The sequence below is a fragment of the Capricornis sumatraensis genome, chromosome 9, assembly GCF_032405125.1.
Source record: "Capricornis sumatraensis isolate serow.1 chromosome 9, serow.2, whole genome shotgun sequence".
Classification (NCBI taxonomy): Eukaryota; Metazoa; Chordata; class Mammalia; order Artiodactyla; family Bovidae; genus Capricornis; species Capricornis sumatraensis.
This window is the reverse complement of record NC_091077.1, coordinates 13,105,562-13,122,456: the sequence shown is the minus strand read 5'-3', so window position 1 is coordinate 13,122,456 and position 16,895 is coordinate 13,105,562. Positions and strand designations below refer to the sequence as shown.

The following is a 16,895-nucleotide window of genomic DNA, read 5'->3' as shown; positions in this document are numbered from 1 at the left end:
CATGGCCTGTGGGATCTCAGTTCCCTGACCAGCAATTGAACCCAGGCCACAGCAGTGCAGGCACCGAGTCCCAACCGCTAGACCACCAGGGGACTCCTGGACAGTGAGATCTTAGCGGAGAAGGAGAGAGAATATTTGGCTGTGCCAGTTCTGTGTTGCGGCATGTGGGATCTTTTGGGAGGGCTGTGTGGGATCTGACAGTATCTGGACTTCTGTAGTTGTGGTACATGGGCTTAGTTAATTACCCTATGGCCTGTGGAATCTTAGCTCCCCCTGGTCGGGGAACTGAGACCCCACAAGCCATGACCAGGCATCGAACTCACATCCCCTGCATTGGCAGGCAGATTCTTAACCACTAGACCTCCAGGGAAGCCCCAGCCTGAGAACTCGTGATCGTGACATGTGAGGTTTAGTTCCTTGACCAGGGGTCATACCCAGACCTCCTGCATTGGGAGTGTGGAGTCTTAGCCAGTGGACCACCAGCCCAGTCCCAGCTCTTCACTTTTTAGTAAGTGCTCTGATGGCAAAAAAAAAAAAAGAAAAACCAGGGCATTGTGGGAATATTATTTATGGAGTGTGTATTATTCATCAGCCAAGGCTGCCATAGGAAAGTATCTCACACTGGGACACTTAACCAACAGAAATTAATTTTCTCACAGTTCTGGAGGCAGAATCCAGGATGAAAGTATCGGCAGGGTTGATTTCTTCTGAGATCTCTCTCCTTGACTTGTAGTCAGCCATCTTCTTCCCTGTCATCCCCTCCCTCTGTGTGTATCCTAATCTCTACTTATAAGGACTCCAGTCATAAGAGATTAGGGCCCACTCATAGGACTTCAGTTTACCTTAACTGTCTCTTTTTTTTCAAAAGTTTATTTGTTGGTTTATTTTTGGCTGCGCTGTGTCTGCCGCTGCACAGAAGAGCTACTCTAGTTTCAGTGTGCAGGATTCTCTTGGTGCAGAGCGTGGGCTCTGGGACGTGCAGGCCTCAGCAGTTATGGCTCGAGGGTTCTGGAGCACTGGCTCAGTAGTTGTGTTTCAGGGGCTTAGTTGCCTCATGGTGTGTGGGATCTTCCCAAAGCAGGGATTGAACCTGTGTCCCCTGCATTGGCAGGCGGATTCTTAACCACTGGACGACCAGGGAAACCCCTTAACTGCCTCTTTTAAGGTTTATCTATAAACATATTTACATTCCGAGGTACCAAGTCTTAGGGCTTCAGCATGACTTTTGCAGGTGGATGGGTGCAATTCAGTTCTTGAGAGAACACCCCTGCGCTCTGTGAGTCCTGTGCTGGACATGGGGAAGCCAGGGCTGACCAGTCACAGTCATAAGCCTCCACTGAGGATCTGAGAGCTCCCAGAGTGCACATGGGGAGGCCAGCTCCAGCCTGGAGCTCCTGGCCTAGAGCCTGAAGACCTGACTGGCTGAGATCTGAAGTGTGAGAGGGATGAAACAGATAACAGAATAGTAAAAGTGGTTCTGGGCTTCTCTGGTGGCGCAGGTGGTAAAAGAATCCACCCGCAATGCAGGAGACCTGGGTTCGATCCCTGGGTCAGGAAGATCCCCTGGAGAAGGGAGTGGCCACCCACTCCAGTATTCTTGCCTGGAGAATCCCATGAACAGAGGAGCCTGGCGGGCTTCAGTCCATGGGGTCGCAGAGTCGGACCTGACTGAGCGACTAAGCACACGTGCATGCAAAGGTTGTTCTGGGCAGTGGGAGCAGCAAGTGCAGAGAGCTGAGGTGAGAGGACCTGGCTGCAAGGAGGCCCCAGAGGAGAGGTGATGAGGCCAGACCTTGGGAAGAGCCGTGACCAACCTGTTTTTCTGCCTAAAGACATCTTTCTATTTACTTCTCTGCCTGTGGCTATCACTATAGTTACAAAATATAAAACCTGATTCCATTTGTTTTTGTTTGTTTTTTTGTGTGTGTATTTTTAATTCACCTGCAAGGCTTGTGGGATTTTAGTTCCCTGACCAAGGATCAAACCCACACCCTCTGCAGTGGAAGTGCAGTATCTTAACCACTGGACCACCAGGGAAGTCCCAGCCTGATTCCATTTGTAATTCTGCCCTTTTCTATGCCATAAATGTTGAGTATCTCAGACTTGCCTCCTTCCCTCTCAGAATTACTAGAAGTACAGTTCATCTTGAAATCATTGGACCTCTGACAGCTTCCCTGATAGTTCAATTGGTAAAGAATCCGCCTGCAAAGCAGGAGCCCATGGTTCGATTCCTGGATCAGGAAGTTCCCCTGGAGAAGGGATAGGCTACCCACTCCAGTATTCTTGGGCTTCTCTTCTGGCTCATCTGGTAAAGAATCCACCTGCAATGAGGGAGACCTGGGTTCGATCCCTGGGTTGGGAAGATCCCCTGGAGAAGGGAATGGCTACCCAACTCCAATATTCCTGGCCTGGAGAATTCCATGGACTCGCAAAGACTTCCCTGGGGGCTCAGATGGTAAAGCGTCTGTCTACAATGCAGGAGACCCGGGTTCAATCCCTGGGTCGGGAAGATCCGCTGGAGAAGGAAATGGCAATCCACTCCAGTACTATTGCCTGGAAAATCCCATGGACAGAGGAGCCTGGTAGGCTACAGTCCATGGGGTCCCAAAGGGTTGGACACGACTGAGTGACTTCACTTAAGGAGAAACTGTTACCCTTTTTCCTCCCAGCTGGTGACAAGCAGAAACTAGGGGGTACTGTCAAGCTGTAACTCACAAATATTTCTTCTAACAAAAGTCTAGTAGGACTTCCCTGGTGATCCAGGGGATAAGACTCCACGCTACCAATGGAGGGAGCTCGGGTTTGATCCCTGGTCAGGGGAACTAAGATCCCACATGCCGCAACTAAGACCCTTGCATCACAACTACTGAGTCCGTGAGCTCCAGAGCCCATGCACCATAACTTAAGAAGCCTGTGTCCCACGAGGAAGGCCAGCAGCATCAAGTTCACCAGGCAGTTATAAATGTGGAGTCCAGCTGTTTGGAACTGAGGCAACCTTCCTAAGACTGTGATAGAGAACCAGGAGAATCACAAAGAAGATGGAATTGGGTGGAAAATAACGAATAAGTATGTGAGTGAAAAAAAAAAAAGATGTGGAGTTCAGGTTCCCACATCAGACCTGCCTAAGATCCCCAAGGTTTTATTTAAACTGAAGTTGACAACAACGTTTGCTTCTTGAAAGTTTCAGATGATTGCTCCCACACTCCTCAGTACAGCCTTGTGGGTTTTTTCCTCTGATTCCATCTCATTCATCCCCTTCTGCCCATTTTTCAGTTCCTGTCCCAAGGTCCTCCAATCTCACCCTCCCCCTGGCTTGCTTGCTGGTGGCCCACAAGAGTGTCAGTCAGATGAATCACCCCCCCCCACTTAAACCTTCTGTGGCTCTCACCCCCCTCATTAACTGGTCCAAGTGCCTTTGCCTAGCATTCAGGGCCTTCCACGTTCTGACCCCAACGTCCATGCTCTGTTCCAGGCTTTCTGAGCAGCTGGGAGTTCCCAGAACCTGAAACCCTCAGGCCTCCTTGAAATGATCTTCCTCATGGCCTGGCTGGCACTCCTTCCAAGGTTTACCTCACTCCTCTTCCTTGAATGCCTGTTTCTCTTCTTTGTCACAATAGCAGTATATATAAAACATCAGCAACAACAGTGATTATGGATGATGTCTACATTTATTGAGTGTTAATTACATGCCAGGCATTTTCTAAGCGTTTTGTTTGACATCCCTACCATTAGGAGATGGAGCGTAGAACACCTCCCTTTTAAATAAGAGCTGTCTTTAGTGACTCAGTGAATAGAAAGCAGAGGTGACACTGTGTGACTTTTTTTTTTTTTTTTTGGCCACACTGCATGGCTTCTGAGAGCTTAGTTCCCTGACCAGGGGTTGAACCCAGGCCCTGGCAGAAAAAATGCCGAGTCCTAACTACTGGACAGCCAGGGAATTCCAACACTGACTTCTACAACTTGCTAATCAAAAGTGAGACAACTTCCACATTCCACATGACTCTCTTTCTTAGGACACGTACCTGTGGAACCCAATGGCTTGTTATAAGGAAGCCCAAGCCACTGCGATGGACCATGTGTAGTTATTCTGGCTAACAGCCCCACCTGAGCTTCACGGCAAGGGCCAGCACCAACCACCAGATGTGTGAATGTGATTCCAGTCCCATCCACTATCTGAAGTTGCATGAGAGAACTTGAATGAGAGAGCCACCCAGCTGAGCCCAGGGAAAGTCCAGAACCATGAAAGATAATAATGGTTGTTTTATGCCACTAAGTTTGGAGTTATTTGTTACACAGTATTGCATACCATAACAACTTGTATTAACTCATTCAGTTCTCCCAATAACCCTATTAGAGGAACAATTATGATCCCCGTTTTACAGATGAAGAAACTGAGGCTCATAAATGCTGGGCAATATGCCCAAAGTTACAAAATGAGTAAATGGTAGAACTGAGGTTTGAACCCAGGTGAATATACTACAGAGTCAAGGTCATAGACACCAGTCTCTGTGGTCAATATACCATGACTCCCTGACCAGCACTCCTTCCCCTTCTGGTTCCAGCCCATAAATTTCTTTAGTGGAGAGGCAACCGCTCCCCCATCCATCAGTTCATGTGGCTCAGATGGAACTCATCTCATCATGGACTTTAGGTACAAACAAAACAGGTCAGGCCAGTGAGAGCACAGCACCTCTCCTGACGCAATTATCGACTTTAGTGGTGGGCTTATGAGGAGATTGGATCAATGAGAGCCAGCCCTGGAAACTTTGTTGGTTTTACAGAGAGATAGGCCCTTTTTTTTCACTAAAATCACGGAGTTGCTGGTCCCTCTTTGCTAATGTGAAGAGAACCTGTCTCAGAGTACAGCCAAGAAAAAAAAACGAGATTCCTAACATCATTTAAGAAGCCAGATACAGCCGTTACTGAAACTTTTATCGCTGTCTTGGCTAAAGGCTTTGATTTTTGTTTTGTTTTTGGCCGTGCCTCAGGATCTTAGTTCCCCAATCGGATCAAACCTGTGCCTTCTGCAGTGGAAGTGCAGAGTCTTAACCACTGGATGGCCAGGGAAGTCCCTAAAGGCACTTTGAACTGAGTTTGTCTCTGGCATCTGAAAAATGCTAATATGCTACTCTCTCAGTAGGACACTTTGCTTCTTATGTTATTTCATTTTCCTTGAGGGCAAGGAATGGGCCTGATACATCTTAGCACAGTGCCTGGACACACGAGGCATCCACCAATTTGTGCTATTGAACAGAAGTAAAAGAGATACCCTAAAGGGATATCAATCCTAAAGGAAATCAACCCTGAATATTCATTGGAAGAACTGAAACTGAAGCTCCAATACTTTGTTCACCTGATGCAAAGACTCAGTGGAGAAGACCCTGATACTGGGAAAGACTGAAGACAAAAGGAGAAGGGGGCGGCAGAAGATGAGATGGTTACACAGCATCACTGACTCCATGGACATGAATCTGAGCAAACTCTGGGAGATAGAACCATGGAGCCTGGCAACCTACAGTCCACAGGGTTGAAAAGCATCAGATGCAATGGAACAGGATCCTGGTGACTGAACAGCAATAAAAGGGATATTGCCCCTATTTTCCAGGTGAGGAAACTCTCTCCTGTGGATAAGGTGGAGGATTAAAGACTAATGTTTACAAACCAAATCTCGAGTCTTGAGTCCAGTCCTTTGCTTTAGGGCCAGGAATTGCATCTGTTTTGGCTGAACCTCGAAGCGTGCAGAATCTTAGTTCCCGGACCAGGAGTGGACCCCCTTGCAATGGAAGCTCAGAGTCTTAACCACTGCACCACCAGAGAAGTCCCCAGGAAGGGCATTTGGGAGAAATGGAGGAAGGAAAGAAGACACCTCTTGGGTTGCTTGATCAGAGCTGAATGCCATAGAAGGGTGTCTGGAGGTCTGTACAAATCCGGAAGCTTGGTTGGACTGGTGGTACCCGGTGGGCGAGCACACCTCTTCTTGTCAGTCCTTCTTCTGGACCCCTCCCGATTTCTGGCATCCGAATATTCCAAGTTGTGAGATGCTCTAGGGTATAGACCAGCCCTCACTTACATGATCGCACGAATCAGCCGCTCTGACTTTAGGACCTGAGGATTCAAGAGACGCTTTCTGGCAACTATCCCACCCATTTCCCCCAAGAAGCAGCCACATCACGTGCTCTAACTGGAAAGTTTATTTAGGGGGTAGAGGGAAAAAATGAACCATTAATACAGTTGGGTTATTTCTCAAATAATCTGGGGAGGGGCGAGTCTTTGGGGACCTAGGGAGGAAGGATGGGACTCTGGAAACGAAGGCAGAGAGGGACGAGGGTGGGACGCTGGCTGTCTTGAGGGGCGGGGTCGGGGGTGGGGCAGAGGAAGCGTATCTTCCATTTAGGGCCGGGCGCCCCCTAGGGGCCGCTGCCACTTCCACTGCCACTCCCGCTGCTCGCGGAGTCCAGGATCCCGGTGCGAGAGCGGCGCGAGCGCCGGACAACGGTTCCTCGGGCCCTTCGTGCACCTCTGGGACGCGGCAACATCGAGACGGAAATGTTGAGGCAGTGAACAGAGCCGGGATCCGCCACTGGTAGCGCGTCGCCCAGAAGCGAGCGGCAAAGCTCCGCTCCGTCTGCAAAAGTCTGGGGCGAAGGAGTGGACTCAGGACCTGAGTGGATGGAGTCCAGGGACCCAGGGGGCTGTGGCGAGATCTTAGGGCAGGCTATTCTCACTTCTGGGTCCTCCCGGGAGTCTAGGGGGCAGGACCATAGTGGGGTGAGGCCATGGGGAGGGTGAGCTCTTACGGGGGTCTCAAGGGGCTCCTGAGAGGGGGAGAACCAGATTAAGACTGAGGCCTTGGGGAAGGAGACTCCGATTTCTGGCCCTTCCCCTGGACTGTGAATGGACCTAGAGCAGAGACCATCCTCTGTGTGTGTGTGTGTGTGTGTGTGTGTGTGTGTGTGTTAGTCGCTCAGTCATGTCCGACTCTGTGACCCCTCGGACTGCGATCCGCCAGGCTCCTCTATCTCATGGAATTCTCCAGGCAAGAATACTAGAGTGGGTTGCCATTCCCTTCTTCAGGGGATCTTCCCAACCCAGGGATCGAACCCAGGTATCCTATATTGACAGGCTGATTCTTTACCATCTGAGACACAAGATAAGCAGAGGTTAGGGAGAGGGCAAATCTGGACTCAGTGGACCTTAGAGGTGCTACAGATATATCCTGCTATGGAGATTGGGCTGTGGGAGGGGAAGGGTGGGAGTGGGGGTTTTCAGTGTGCCATGCCAGTCCAGACTCTGGGACCTAGACGTGTTGACCCTGGACACAGTAAGGGTAGGTGTCAGTCTCTTCCCTGGTTCCTCTGCCCCATGCTCACCTGCCCATAAGTAGTGCAGCCAGGCTCGCAGCCCCTCTTTTCTAGGAGTGGGAGCCAAGTCGGGCTGCAGATGACGTCACTTTCGCAAGTGGCAAACCTGGGAATGGTGTGTGGAGAGAAGAAGGTGGAGAAAGGCTAGTGGGATTCCTGCTCTCCAAGGCTTTGCCCCATATGTCCCTTACCAGATCCAGGCCCCGCCTCTTAGAACCACGCTCCTACAAAAACCATTCCCTAGATTTCAACCCGCCCCATATTCTCTGCATTTACCCAGGACCCTGTCACTTGAGAACTCATTCTTGCCCACCTCAGACTATCTGTTCCAGGCCAGTCCCACCCTTTTAGCTCCTCTTCTCAATCAAGAGGCCCTACCCTTAAAAAAAAAAAAAAAAACAAGTCCTGCTCCACGGACGGCTACTCCTCCGTACTGCCAATCATAGAAGCCAGGGTTTCCACAAGCTCTGCCGCTTTCTGCTGCTGCTGCTGCTAAGTCGCGTCAGTCGTGTCCGACTCTGTGCGACCCTATAGATGGCTTAGAATGCCTCGTCTTTAGACTTGGAGGCTTTGGACTCGGCCACGCCCCTTCAGGTGCCCTGAGGATCAAGAGGCAGATCCCTCGTTTGGCCCCGCCCAAACTACAGGCCACGTCCCTGAGACACCGCCTCTCCTACCAGGCATCGCAGAGCTCAGAGCAGAGCGGCTGCCTCTGGCGCACCCCCAAGAGCAGCAGGTGGAAACGACTGCGAAGGGCAGCCTGGAGGTGTACCAGGAAGGATTCGCACCTGGACATCGAGAGAGACAGGACGGATAGGTCAGGATGCGCAAGGGCTTTGGCCCCTAGTTGGGCAACCCGAGCAAAGAACACAGAGAGACACGCCCGAGGTGGGTGAACTCACCTGGGGCTCAGCTCCCCACAGCGCACTGGGACGAGCCCAGAGTCCGATGCCTCTGGTGGGTTCATCTCTGAGGGAAAAGAGGGCCACAGAGAAAGGGACTCCAGCGAGTTCCAGTCTTGTGTCCTTACAGCTGAGGAACCAAGGCTTGGGGTCCCTCCAAATTGGGAAACCCTAATTATGTAAGTCCTCCCAAACATAAAAATTAAAGACACTTCGCTTGGGATGTAAATGCAGCTTCAATTAGTAATAACCACAAATCAAAATCAACTTGTCATTTATTACATTCCTGGCAGCGACGTAAGTTCTCATATGGTTACATATACTCCTTTACAACATCCCTATGAGGTAGATCTGTTATTTCTCCTCCTTTCTTAATGGTCCACATGAGGCTCAGAAATGTTGAGTGACTTGCCCAGGGTCACACAGCTATGAAGTGGCAGTTGGGATTTGAACCTAGGCAATCCGTGCTCTTTAATCACCACTAGACCCAGGTGCCTCCTTCAGTCACCCTAAATCCCTCTGGTAAGGAAATTCTGGCATTGTTGTGGTTGAGTTGAGGTTTCTGGATGTTAGAGTTTAGGCATAATCTGGAATGCTTACCTTCCAGGTGCAGCTGGTCTGTGCCCAGATTGGTCGCCAGCCTATGATGTCTCTGTGATCTAGCTGGGAGTGGGTGGCTCCCTCCACAAGCCCCCAGCAGCATCCATGCCAGGGTCAGCTGCAGGGCCCAGGCCAAGGCCCTGGGTCGAGGGCGACCCCTGCAGGCCATGTCCGCCTGAGATGAGAGGTAGCCGGGATGCAGGGTGAGGTTCAGTTGTCCCTTTCTGGTAGCTTAGGGTGGCACTGTCCTGATGCACAGCCAGGAGACAGTGCCAGGCAGACAAAAGAATGGGCAGCTGATGAGGAAGCAATAGCCAAACACTCTAAATTCCCCAGGGGCCACCAAGGCCTGCCTCTGACCCAGGAGCCCCCCATGGGGGGCTTATGTCCCCTCCATCCCTTCAGGTGCAAGTGACCTCACTCCTGTTTGACCATGGTTCTCCATCTCCCTCCCCTGAAACAATCTCCCACTCTACAGGACCCCAGGCAACTTCCTCCATCCTCTAAGGGGACATCCCGGATTTTCCAGTCCCCTCTTCTGTCCAGTAATTCCATCCTCTCCTCTGCCCAGTCTCCTCCCTCCTTCCCACTCGATCCCTGCTGGCCCCTTTCATGGTCACCTTCTCTCTCTCAGCCTACAATCGGCTTAGGAACTGCCACCCAGGGCTAGACCTTTGGAGCCAACCTTGACTGTGGCAGGACTCGGCTTCTGCCCCTGGGATCCAAAGTCCCCAGGGCAGGGGATACTGGGGGTCTGTGAAGTCAAGGCAATTTTTTCCCCCTCTCTTCTTCCTGTGGCCACTTCTGGCCACCTCTCACCTGTTAGTCGAACTGGAGTCTAGGCCGCTGCTGAGACACCTCAGGCTCAAATCCAGGAAACAACGACAGCTGAAAGGGGCGTGGTTGATGCAGAGGAGTGGTTTTCCTTAACCCCTCCCTCTGCTCCAGGGAACCAAAGACCAGAGGATCTGGGGCTGGTGTGTACCTGTCCTTGTGTTTGTCTTTACGTAGAGCTTGTGACTTAAACTCTGTATGTGTGAAGAGTGTGTGTGTGTGTTGGATGAGGGTGTGTTTGTGTGTGTGTGTGTGTATGTACTGAGGGTTTATATGTGTTTGTTGTGTGAGGGTATGCTTATGCAAATCTCTTGGGTTTGTGTGCATGTATGTGTGTATGTTCAGAATCTGGGTAAGGAGGTCTGTAAATGTTCCAAGCCTAGTGTATCCAGTTGAGTAAGAGTCAGATAATAAATGCTGGGGAGAGGGATGTAGGAAGAGGGTAGGTATCCTGCAGAAATACTGTGAATAGGTCGGTGGATAAAAGTTGTTGACTATGAATGTTGACGATGAGTGAATAAGGTACCATGTGTGGAGATGGTGTGTGTCTCCCTCTAAAGTGTGTGTGTGCACGACCCCTCTGAAGTTTCTGTGAATTTTTGTCCCCTGCAAACATTCCCTCAATTCATTCAACAAACATTTATTGAGCACTTATGGTATACCAGCTTCTGAGGATCCAATGTTTTGACTAAGACATGAAAATCTCAATCCTCATAGAGCTGACAGTTTAGTGACAGTGTCCAGCAAGTAAAACGGCCCCCCAAAATAAACTAAAACTAAAAGAAAGAAAGAAAAACAACCTTCCAGTGAGTGCATGAGTACGTGTATGCGTGCCCATGTTTTGTACTGGGAGGATAATGTGTCTGTATTTTGCATGCTGTATTTAGTGTGCAGCTGAGCTTCCCTTGGTTTGGATTATGGTTGTGTATATGCCTGCCTATGCTTGTGTTTGTATGTGTTGTGTGTGTCTGCATTGCTGAGTGTGTGTATGTCTGTGTTTTCTAAGTACGTGTTTGGATGTATGCTTGCAGAATGTCAGTTTGTCTGTATATGTGTTTCTGTGTTTGCTCCATATATGTTTGTATGTGTGTGTGTTTGTAGAATGTATGTTTTATGGAGTGTTTCCAGACTGGGTTAATAGGTGTGTGTGAGTCTGTTTGTTGAACATGCGTTGGTATGTTTATGTTCATGTGTAAGTTTGCAGTGGGTGTGTGTGTGTTTGCCTGTGCTCGTAGAGTGTGCATGTGTTTTTGTGAGCAATGACCACTACCACAATCTCTCTCCCTCTCGTCTCAGACTAGTGCAGAGTTTTTGTCTGTCTCTTTTACGGATGTACTCCCAAAATCCATACCACTTCTTTGCACACAGTAGGTGCTCAATACCTGTTGAATAAATGAATCAAGAGGCACTGTCTCCTGGCCGCTGCATGGGTACACGCTGTTGGCTTCAGCAACCAGTATCCAGTGGACTTAGCCCTCACCCGCTCCATCTTGGGGTAGTCCAGGGTGTTCGTGGGTCATATATGTCCATCTTCTAAGCTGTGCCTCCCGATAACCCTTCCTTTCCCCTGACCTTCGCCCCCAACCCTGCTCTCATATTTCAGCACGACGGACAGGAGTGCTCCAGATCAGCACCACGGAGAGTTCCCTAGGCTGCAGGCTGAATCCGGGGCAAGAGAAATGTCCCGACCTTGGACAGAGAAGTGCGAGGAACAGACTCGGCGAGATGGCAACACAAACATGCCGACAGAGACAGAGAGAAACAGATCTAGACAACTCAGGCAAAGGCGCAGAGATGAGTAGAAAAGCGCCTGGGGAACACCAAGAAGTAGACTTCGAAGTGGCTCCCTTTGACTGTCAGAGGTCGCTCCGGCCCAGTGACCGCGCCCTCCAGGGCCTTCGAGAAAGTTATGGGCTGAGACCCTTGGGAAGCCGCCACCCCGCCATGCCCTCCAATGTCAACGTTGGGGGTGGGGGCTTCCACTCCAACTCTGGGAAGCATTGTTGGCTTGGCCTCAGCAGTAGGAACACTGCGGGGGAGTGGTGAAAATCGCTCCCGCTGCCCCCCTTCCCAACTACCAGCTAATCGTTCCTATAAATACAGCCCAGCCTAGCCTGGCTTCTTAATCCTGACGACGAGGGAGGGGATCGCTGGGGGAGGGGGCGGCAGGGTTCCCCGAGGAGTCTCTGCTTGGGAAGGGGGTTCGTATATGCCTGTAAGTGTTTTTCTGAGGGGGCATCTCCTATGAGGACAGGTCTCCTCAGTGCAGATACACTCTAAGAGACTCTCCTTGGGATATGAATTCTCGTAGATAGGGGCAATTTCTCATAGAGACTATGGCTTTTATGGGGTCTTTCATTAAGCGTACCCTCACCTCACCAGGCTCCCCAAGGGAAATATCCTGGCGCGGATCCTTCTCTATGGAACTGTCTCTTCTTTGAAGGATGGGCTTTTGAAAGGAAGTGTCACCTCTCGGAGACCATCTGTTTCAGAAATGATTGTCAGGGTGAAAGGAGTTCCTGATTGGAGAGGACCTCCCTGCGGGGACTACCTCCCCGTGGGAATGTGTCTCTCTGAGGGGATCACTGCGGGGAGGGAGTTGGCTGCATAGGGAATGTATCTTAGTGAGCTTGTCTCCCTTGGGGTGTTTCTTGCGTTGGGAGCCTACCCACGAGCATGTCTCTCCCCTGGCAAGTCTTTCCTTACGGGGGTCTCACGGTAGCTTGACTTCACTGGGGGCATCTGGAGGCTCCTCCCCCACGCTTACCCCCTTTCCCCCTGCGCGGGCAGCCTCGGCCAAGGCAGGGCTCGGGCACCCAGACGCAGTGACGGTGCCGGGTCCGCCCCACTTTGCTCCGCCCCCGCCACCTCCCTCCGGTCCCCCCCCACCCCCCGCCCCAGCCGCCGCCGCCGCGGTCCCCGCGGCTTCTCACTCCCTCCCGCCTCCCTCCTCCCGCCGCTACCGCCGCCTCCCACCTCCCTCCCGGGGGCCGAAGCCGCTGCCGCTGCCGCCGCCGCCATGGACGATTCCGGCCTGATTCGTCGCCGGAGGCTGCAGGTACGCGGCGGCCCCGGGTGGATGGGAAGGGGTCGGCGCCCTGGGGCGGAGCCCGGCAGGAGGCGGGAGAACTTGACGCCGGGGTGGGCCCAGGCACCCCCTCCCACGGCCTCGGGAAGCTACCCGGGGGGAACGCGGTGGCCGCGCGTCCCGCCGCGCTGGGGACCCCGCCCCTCAGGCTCTGCCCGGGGACCCAGGGATCTCACGGAGGGGCCTGCAGCCTAGCGCTCCCCCTCGAGAATAGCCCAGGGGCGCCGGACCCTTCAGAGGAGATAGGGGGCTGGGACTGAGATCTTTGCCCTGGTGCTCGGCCAGGCTCGGGGTGAGGGGGTGCAGGGCAAAGTTGTTGCCCCAGGGCTCGCGCCCCCCGGGGCTGCAGGCGCCGCAGCAGCGGTAAACATGTTTGTGTTGCAGCCTCGCCCCTCATTACCCCAGGAGTCCCTTTCTGAGTCATGGGGACCCCCTACGACCTGCACGCACCTGCTTGGCCACCGAGATTCTTCCTACTGCCCTAATTGGACAGGGATCTAGACAGCCTTCCTCCTCACCCTTCATTCCACCCCTCTTCACTACAACACTACCCTACCCCGCCCCCACTCCGCGATCCTCAAGTCCAGCCCAGCTTGTGGGTGGGCGGGAGCGATTTTTAGCTCCTTGCAGCCTTAGATGTTGGTCTCCAGGCTGCGCAGGCGCAGGAAATGTGGGTCCACTGCACGGAGTGGGATACTGAGGCTTGCTGTGGAGTGTGGGGAACTCCCACCTCCTAGATGGGTGGGGATTCTGAAGTTGAGAAGGGTTCTATTTGGTCCGCAGCATGCACTTTTAAGGGTTTATATGAGGGTTTGGTGTTGCCTCCAAACTAACTCCAGAGCGAAAATTGATCAAAACTTCACCCTAAGGCCTGCCTGGCCTCTGGTTCTTCTGAGTCTTCTTGACGCACAGCCCCGAGCTAGGTAATCTGGAAGAGTTTATGTAAAGCCTAGAATGAGCCCAGTCTCAGGCTGCATCCCTAGCCTGGAGCTTGGGATGCGGAGACAATTCAAACCCTCACCCAGGGCCCTCTTCCATTTTTGGAAGCGGCCATTTCAGAGGGCAAGGACTTCTCAGGCGTCTGGATGATGCTGGAACCAGTCCTGAGTTTTAACCACAGCCCAGATGGACTCTTCAGGTCTTCCTCTGATTCCCTTCTTATCCCTGGGTTGGGTTAGGAGAATGGGTTCTAATAAAAGGAAGGGAGATGCCGCGAAGACCGAACAAGTACAGAAGCAGCCAGATATGGTCCTCGCCGTCGGGTCCTGGAATAACGGGGGAAAGGGGAGGAGCCTTCCTAGGGTGTTCCGCCCCCTGGGTCGGTGCCGACTCCCATTGGCTCAGTGCCACGCGGGATTTCGTTCTCCCCGCAAGACCACGCCCCTGTCCCGGGATCCTCCCATTCACCCACCTATCCTTCCCGAAGCTTGTCTTGGCCAAGGTACTCCGCCGAGCTCCTGCCCAAACCGCTTCCCTTCTGGCACGGTTAACCACTGTGCAGCCTGACTACACTCTCACACATTGGTGCAACCCCTTAGGAGCTGTCCCACAACTGCAGAGCGCCCAAGTTTCGCGCGTGTGAATTCGGATCATACAGCAATCTAAGCTCAAATGCCCTGTCCGCAGGGCCCTCCTTTCTTTAATCCCAAGGAGATGTAGAATCCACTGGGCAAAGCAGTTCTGTAACTGGCGACGGAAGTGGCCTCTGTTTACACTGACACCAAGGCCCAAATCCTCTGCCTCTGCACATTTTCCCTTTCCTCGGCGCGAAAATGTTTAGGGATGCTTAGCAGATGGGGCTAGAGTTGAAAACTTTTCTAGGTAGCACTTAGAGCACCTAGAGCCCTGGGGCTCAGCCTCATAGGCCGCAGTGTCTCTGAGTTTTGAGTACCGGACTCCATGGCCAGAAAATCCAGATCTTGGTTTTGACTGGGCCTTTGCAGTCGCCTGGCAAGGCTGGTCCAAGGGGCGGCTCATTCAAGCTAATTCTGCAAAGACAGAAGGAAAATCTGGTACAGAATTTTGGTCATCCCTGGCTCGGGATGGCAGAGCTACCAGTCTGGACAGTGCGCCCTTTGACCCCAACTATCCATCTGTCCTCTGTACTTGGGACTGCGAGGTCCCTCTGGCTCATCTTCTGCCATACAGCATATACATCCACAATGTTCCTATGATCTAATATTTACTGAGCAATTACTATGTGTGCTAGGCAGCATACTAAGGTGCTAGGCGCCTGCATCATCTGCAGAATCCTCTAGAAGGCATGAACTATTGGAGGGTCATTTGCCAAGGTTTTAAGTGGTAAAGCTGGGATTCGAACTCAGGACTTTCTGCTATCAGAGATCCTAGAAAGATCCTAGAACGTTCCTCAATTCACCCTGGTTGGTGGGCTTCAGTTGCATTCGACTCCTTGCAACCTATGGACTGTAGCCCGCCAGACTCCTCTGTCCATGGGATTCTCCAGGCAGGAATACTGGAGTGGGTTGCTGTGCCCTTCTCCAGGGTATCTTCCCGACCCAGGGATCAAAACCAGGTCTCCCACACTGTGGGCAGATTCTTTATTGTCTGTGCCACCAGGCAGATCCCTGGCTGGAGTCCCCACTAAAGAGGTTTTGAAACCCTCATCTGAATCTTTCTACTTGCAGCCCTACCCAGTCCCTTCTATTCACCATAGCCTGTGGACACAGAACTGGCTGGAAGACGATGTTGCTTCTCCCTTCTGTTCTTCAGTGCTCTCAGAAAAGGGTCTAGATCTCTAATTTCTGGTCCCAGTGGTGGCTTCCTGTGTGCTTGACAAACAGAATGCAAATGTCTTCTAATGTGGACAGAGCTAAAACCTACCCATGGTTATCATGTTTATCACTGCCATTACTGAAAAAGACTACCCAGCCATCACCTGATTTCCCCCTCCCTTTATTTTTGTCCACCACATGGCATGTGGGATCTTAGTTCCCCGACCAGGGATTAAACCCGCATCTCCTGCAGTGGAAGCCTGGAGCCTTAACCGCCTGACCACCAGGGAAGCCCCCTGATTCCATGTCAGATCTCAGTTTTGAGCCCTGCTAATGACCCCCACCCCAACTCTGTGAATCTGGTTGAGAGTGGGGTAGAGCTACTGAGATGCGGAGGGGTCATTCATTCATCCAGTCATTCAACCTTTCCTGCTTGAGCATGCCAAGTTTATTCCTGCCTCGAGGGCTTTGCAACTGCCTCTACTTGGAATGCTCTCTCCACAGATCCTCCCATGACTGACTTATTTTTTCAGCAACCAACTTAAAAGTCACCTCTACAGAGCAGCCCTCTGGCCCTCATGTTCCCCTCCTAGCCATTTCCCATCACATCACCTTGCTTAACTAAAAAAATAAAATAAAAATTATTTTATTTGGCTGCACCGGGTCTTAGTTGTGGAACAAGGGATCTAGTTCTCTCTGGCCAGGGATCAAACCTGGGCCCCCTGCATTGGGAGAGTGGAGTCTTAGCCACTGGAACACCAGGGAAATTCCACCTTGCTTAATTTTATTCATAACATTTATTTCTGTCTAAAATTATTTCATTCACTTCTACATTGATGTTGTCTGCTTCTCTCCTTTAAATACTAGTCCCCAAAGGGCAGAAATTTTCATTTGTCTCATGTACTGCTGTGTCCTCAGTGCCTAGCTGCAGGGTCTGCCATACAGGAGGTGCTCAAGAAATGTTTTTCAGATAACGACTCCTGTTTCATTTGCACAAACACATATTGAGACGCCAACTCAGGAGTCCTATATGGGGCTCCTGCGCTGGTCTCTCGGGGTCAGGAGAGGAGTCACCCTGGCACTTTTGCCCAGGACCCCATCCCTCAACCCAAGGCCGAGGTGCTGGTGACGATGCTGATGAAGGACCTGTCCCACCCGACTTCTATCCCTCCAAGGGGCTGACAGGGCTTTTGGGCAGTGGCTGTCGGTCCTCGCTGACCTCTATGCTTTTGCTCCTTTGCCTTCCAGAAAGATTTGCCCCTGCCCCGGAAAAGCAGCAGGTGAGCCCTGGGGGAGAGATGCGCGGGGCTGATGGCCCTTTCTCCAGCTCGGGTTGGGGGTGCCAGGCGCGCGCGCGGGCGGGGCCAGGCGCGCTGGT

General features: G+C 52.0%; 1 protein-coding gene across 1 annotated transcript; it reads right to left on the bottom strand.

The window, feature by feature from the left end:
- Positions 1 to 6,407: 6,407 nt before the first annotated feature.
- Positions 6,408 to 9,032, bottom strand: RTBDN (retbindin). The gene is made up of 5 exons (XM_068981194.1): positions 8,864 to 9,032; positions 8,264 to 8,330; positions 8,039 to 8,149; positions 7,371 to 7,467; positions 6,408 to 6,635 (listed from the first exon to the last, which is right to left on the bottom strand). The coding sequence occupies exons 1-5, from the start codon at positions 9,030 to 9,032 to the stop codon at positions 6,408 to 6,410; spliced, it is 672 nt and encodes a 223-aa protein (XP_068837295.1).
- Positions 9,033 to 16,895: the final 7,863 nt, after the last annotated feature.

Excerpts from the sequence above, each read along its gene's own strand:
- RTBDN (XM_068981194.1), bottom strand. The coding sequence starts at position 9,032 with ATGGCCTGCAGGGGTCGCCCTCGACCCAGGGCCTTGGCCTGGGCCCTG. Across the intron at positions 8,331-8,863 it reads AGACCAGCTGCACCTGGAAG|AGATGAACCCACCAGAGGCA; the intron begins GTAAGCATTCCA and ends CTTTTCCCTCAG. Across the intron at positions 8,150-8,263 it reads TGTGGGGAGCTGAGCCCCAG|GTGCGAATCCTTCCTGGTAC; the intron begins GTGAGTTCACCC and ends CTCGATGTCCAG.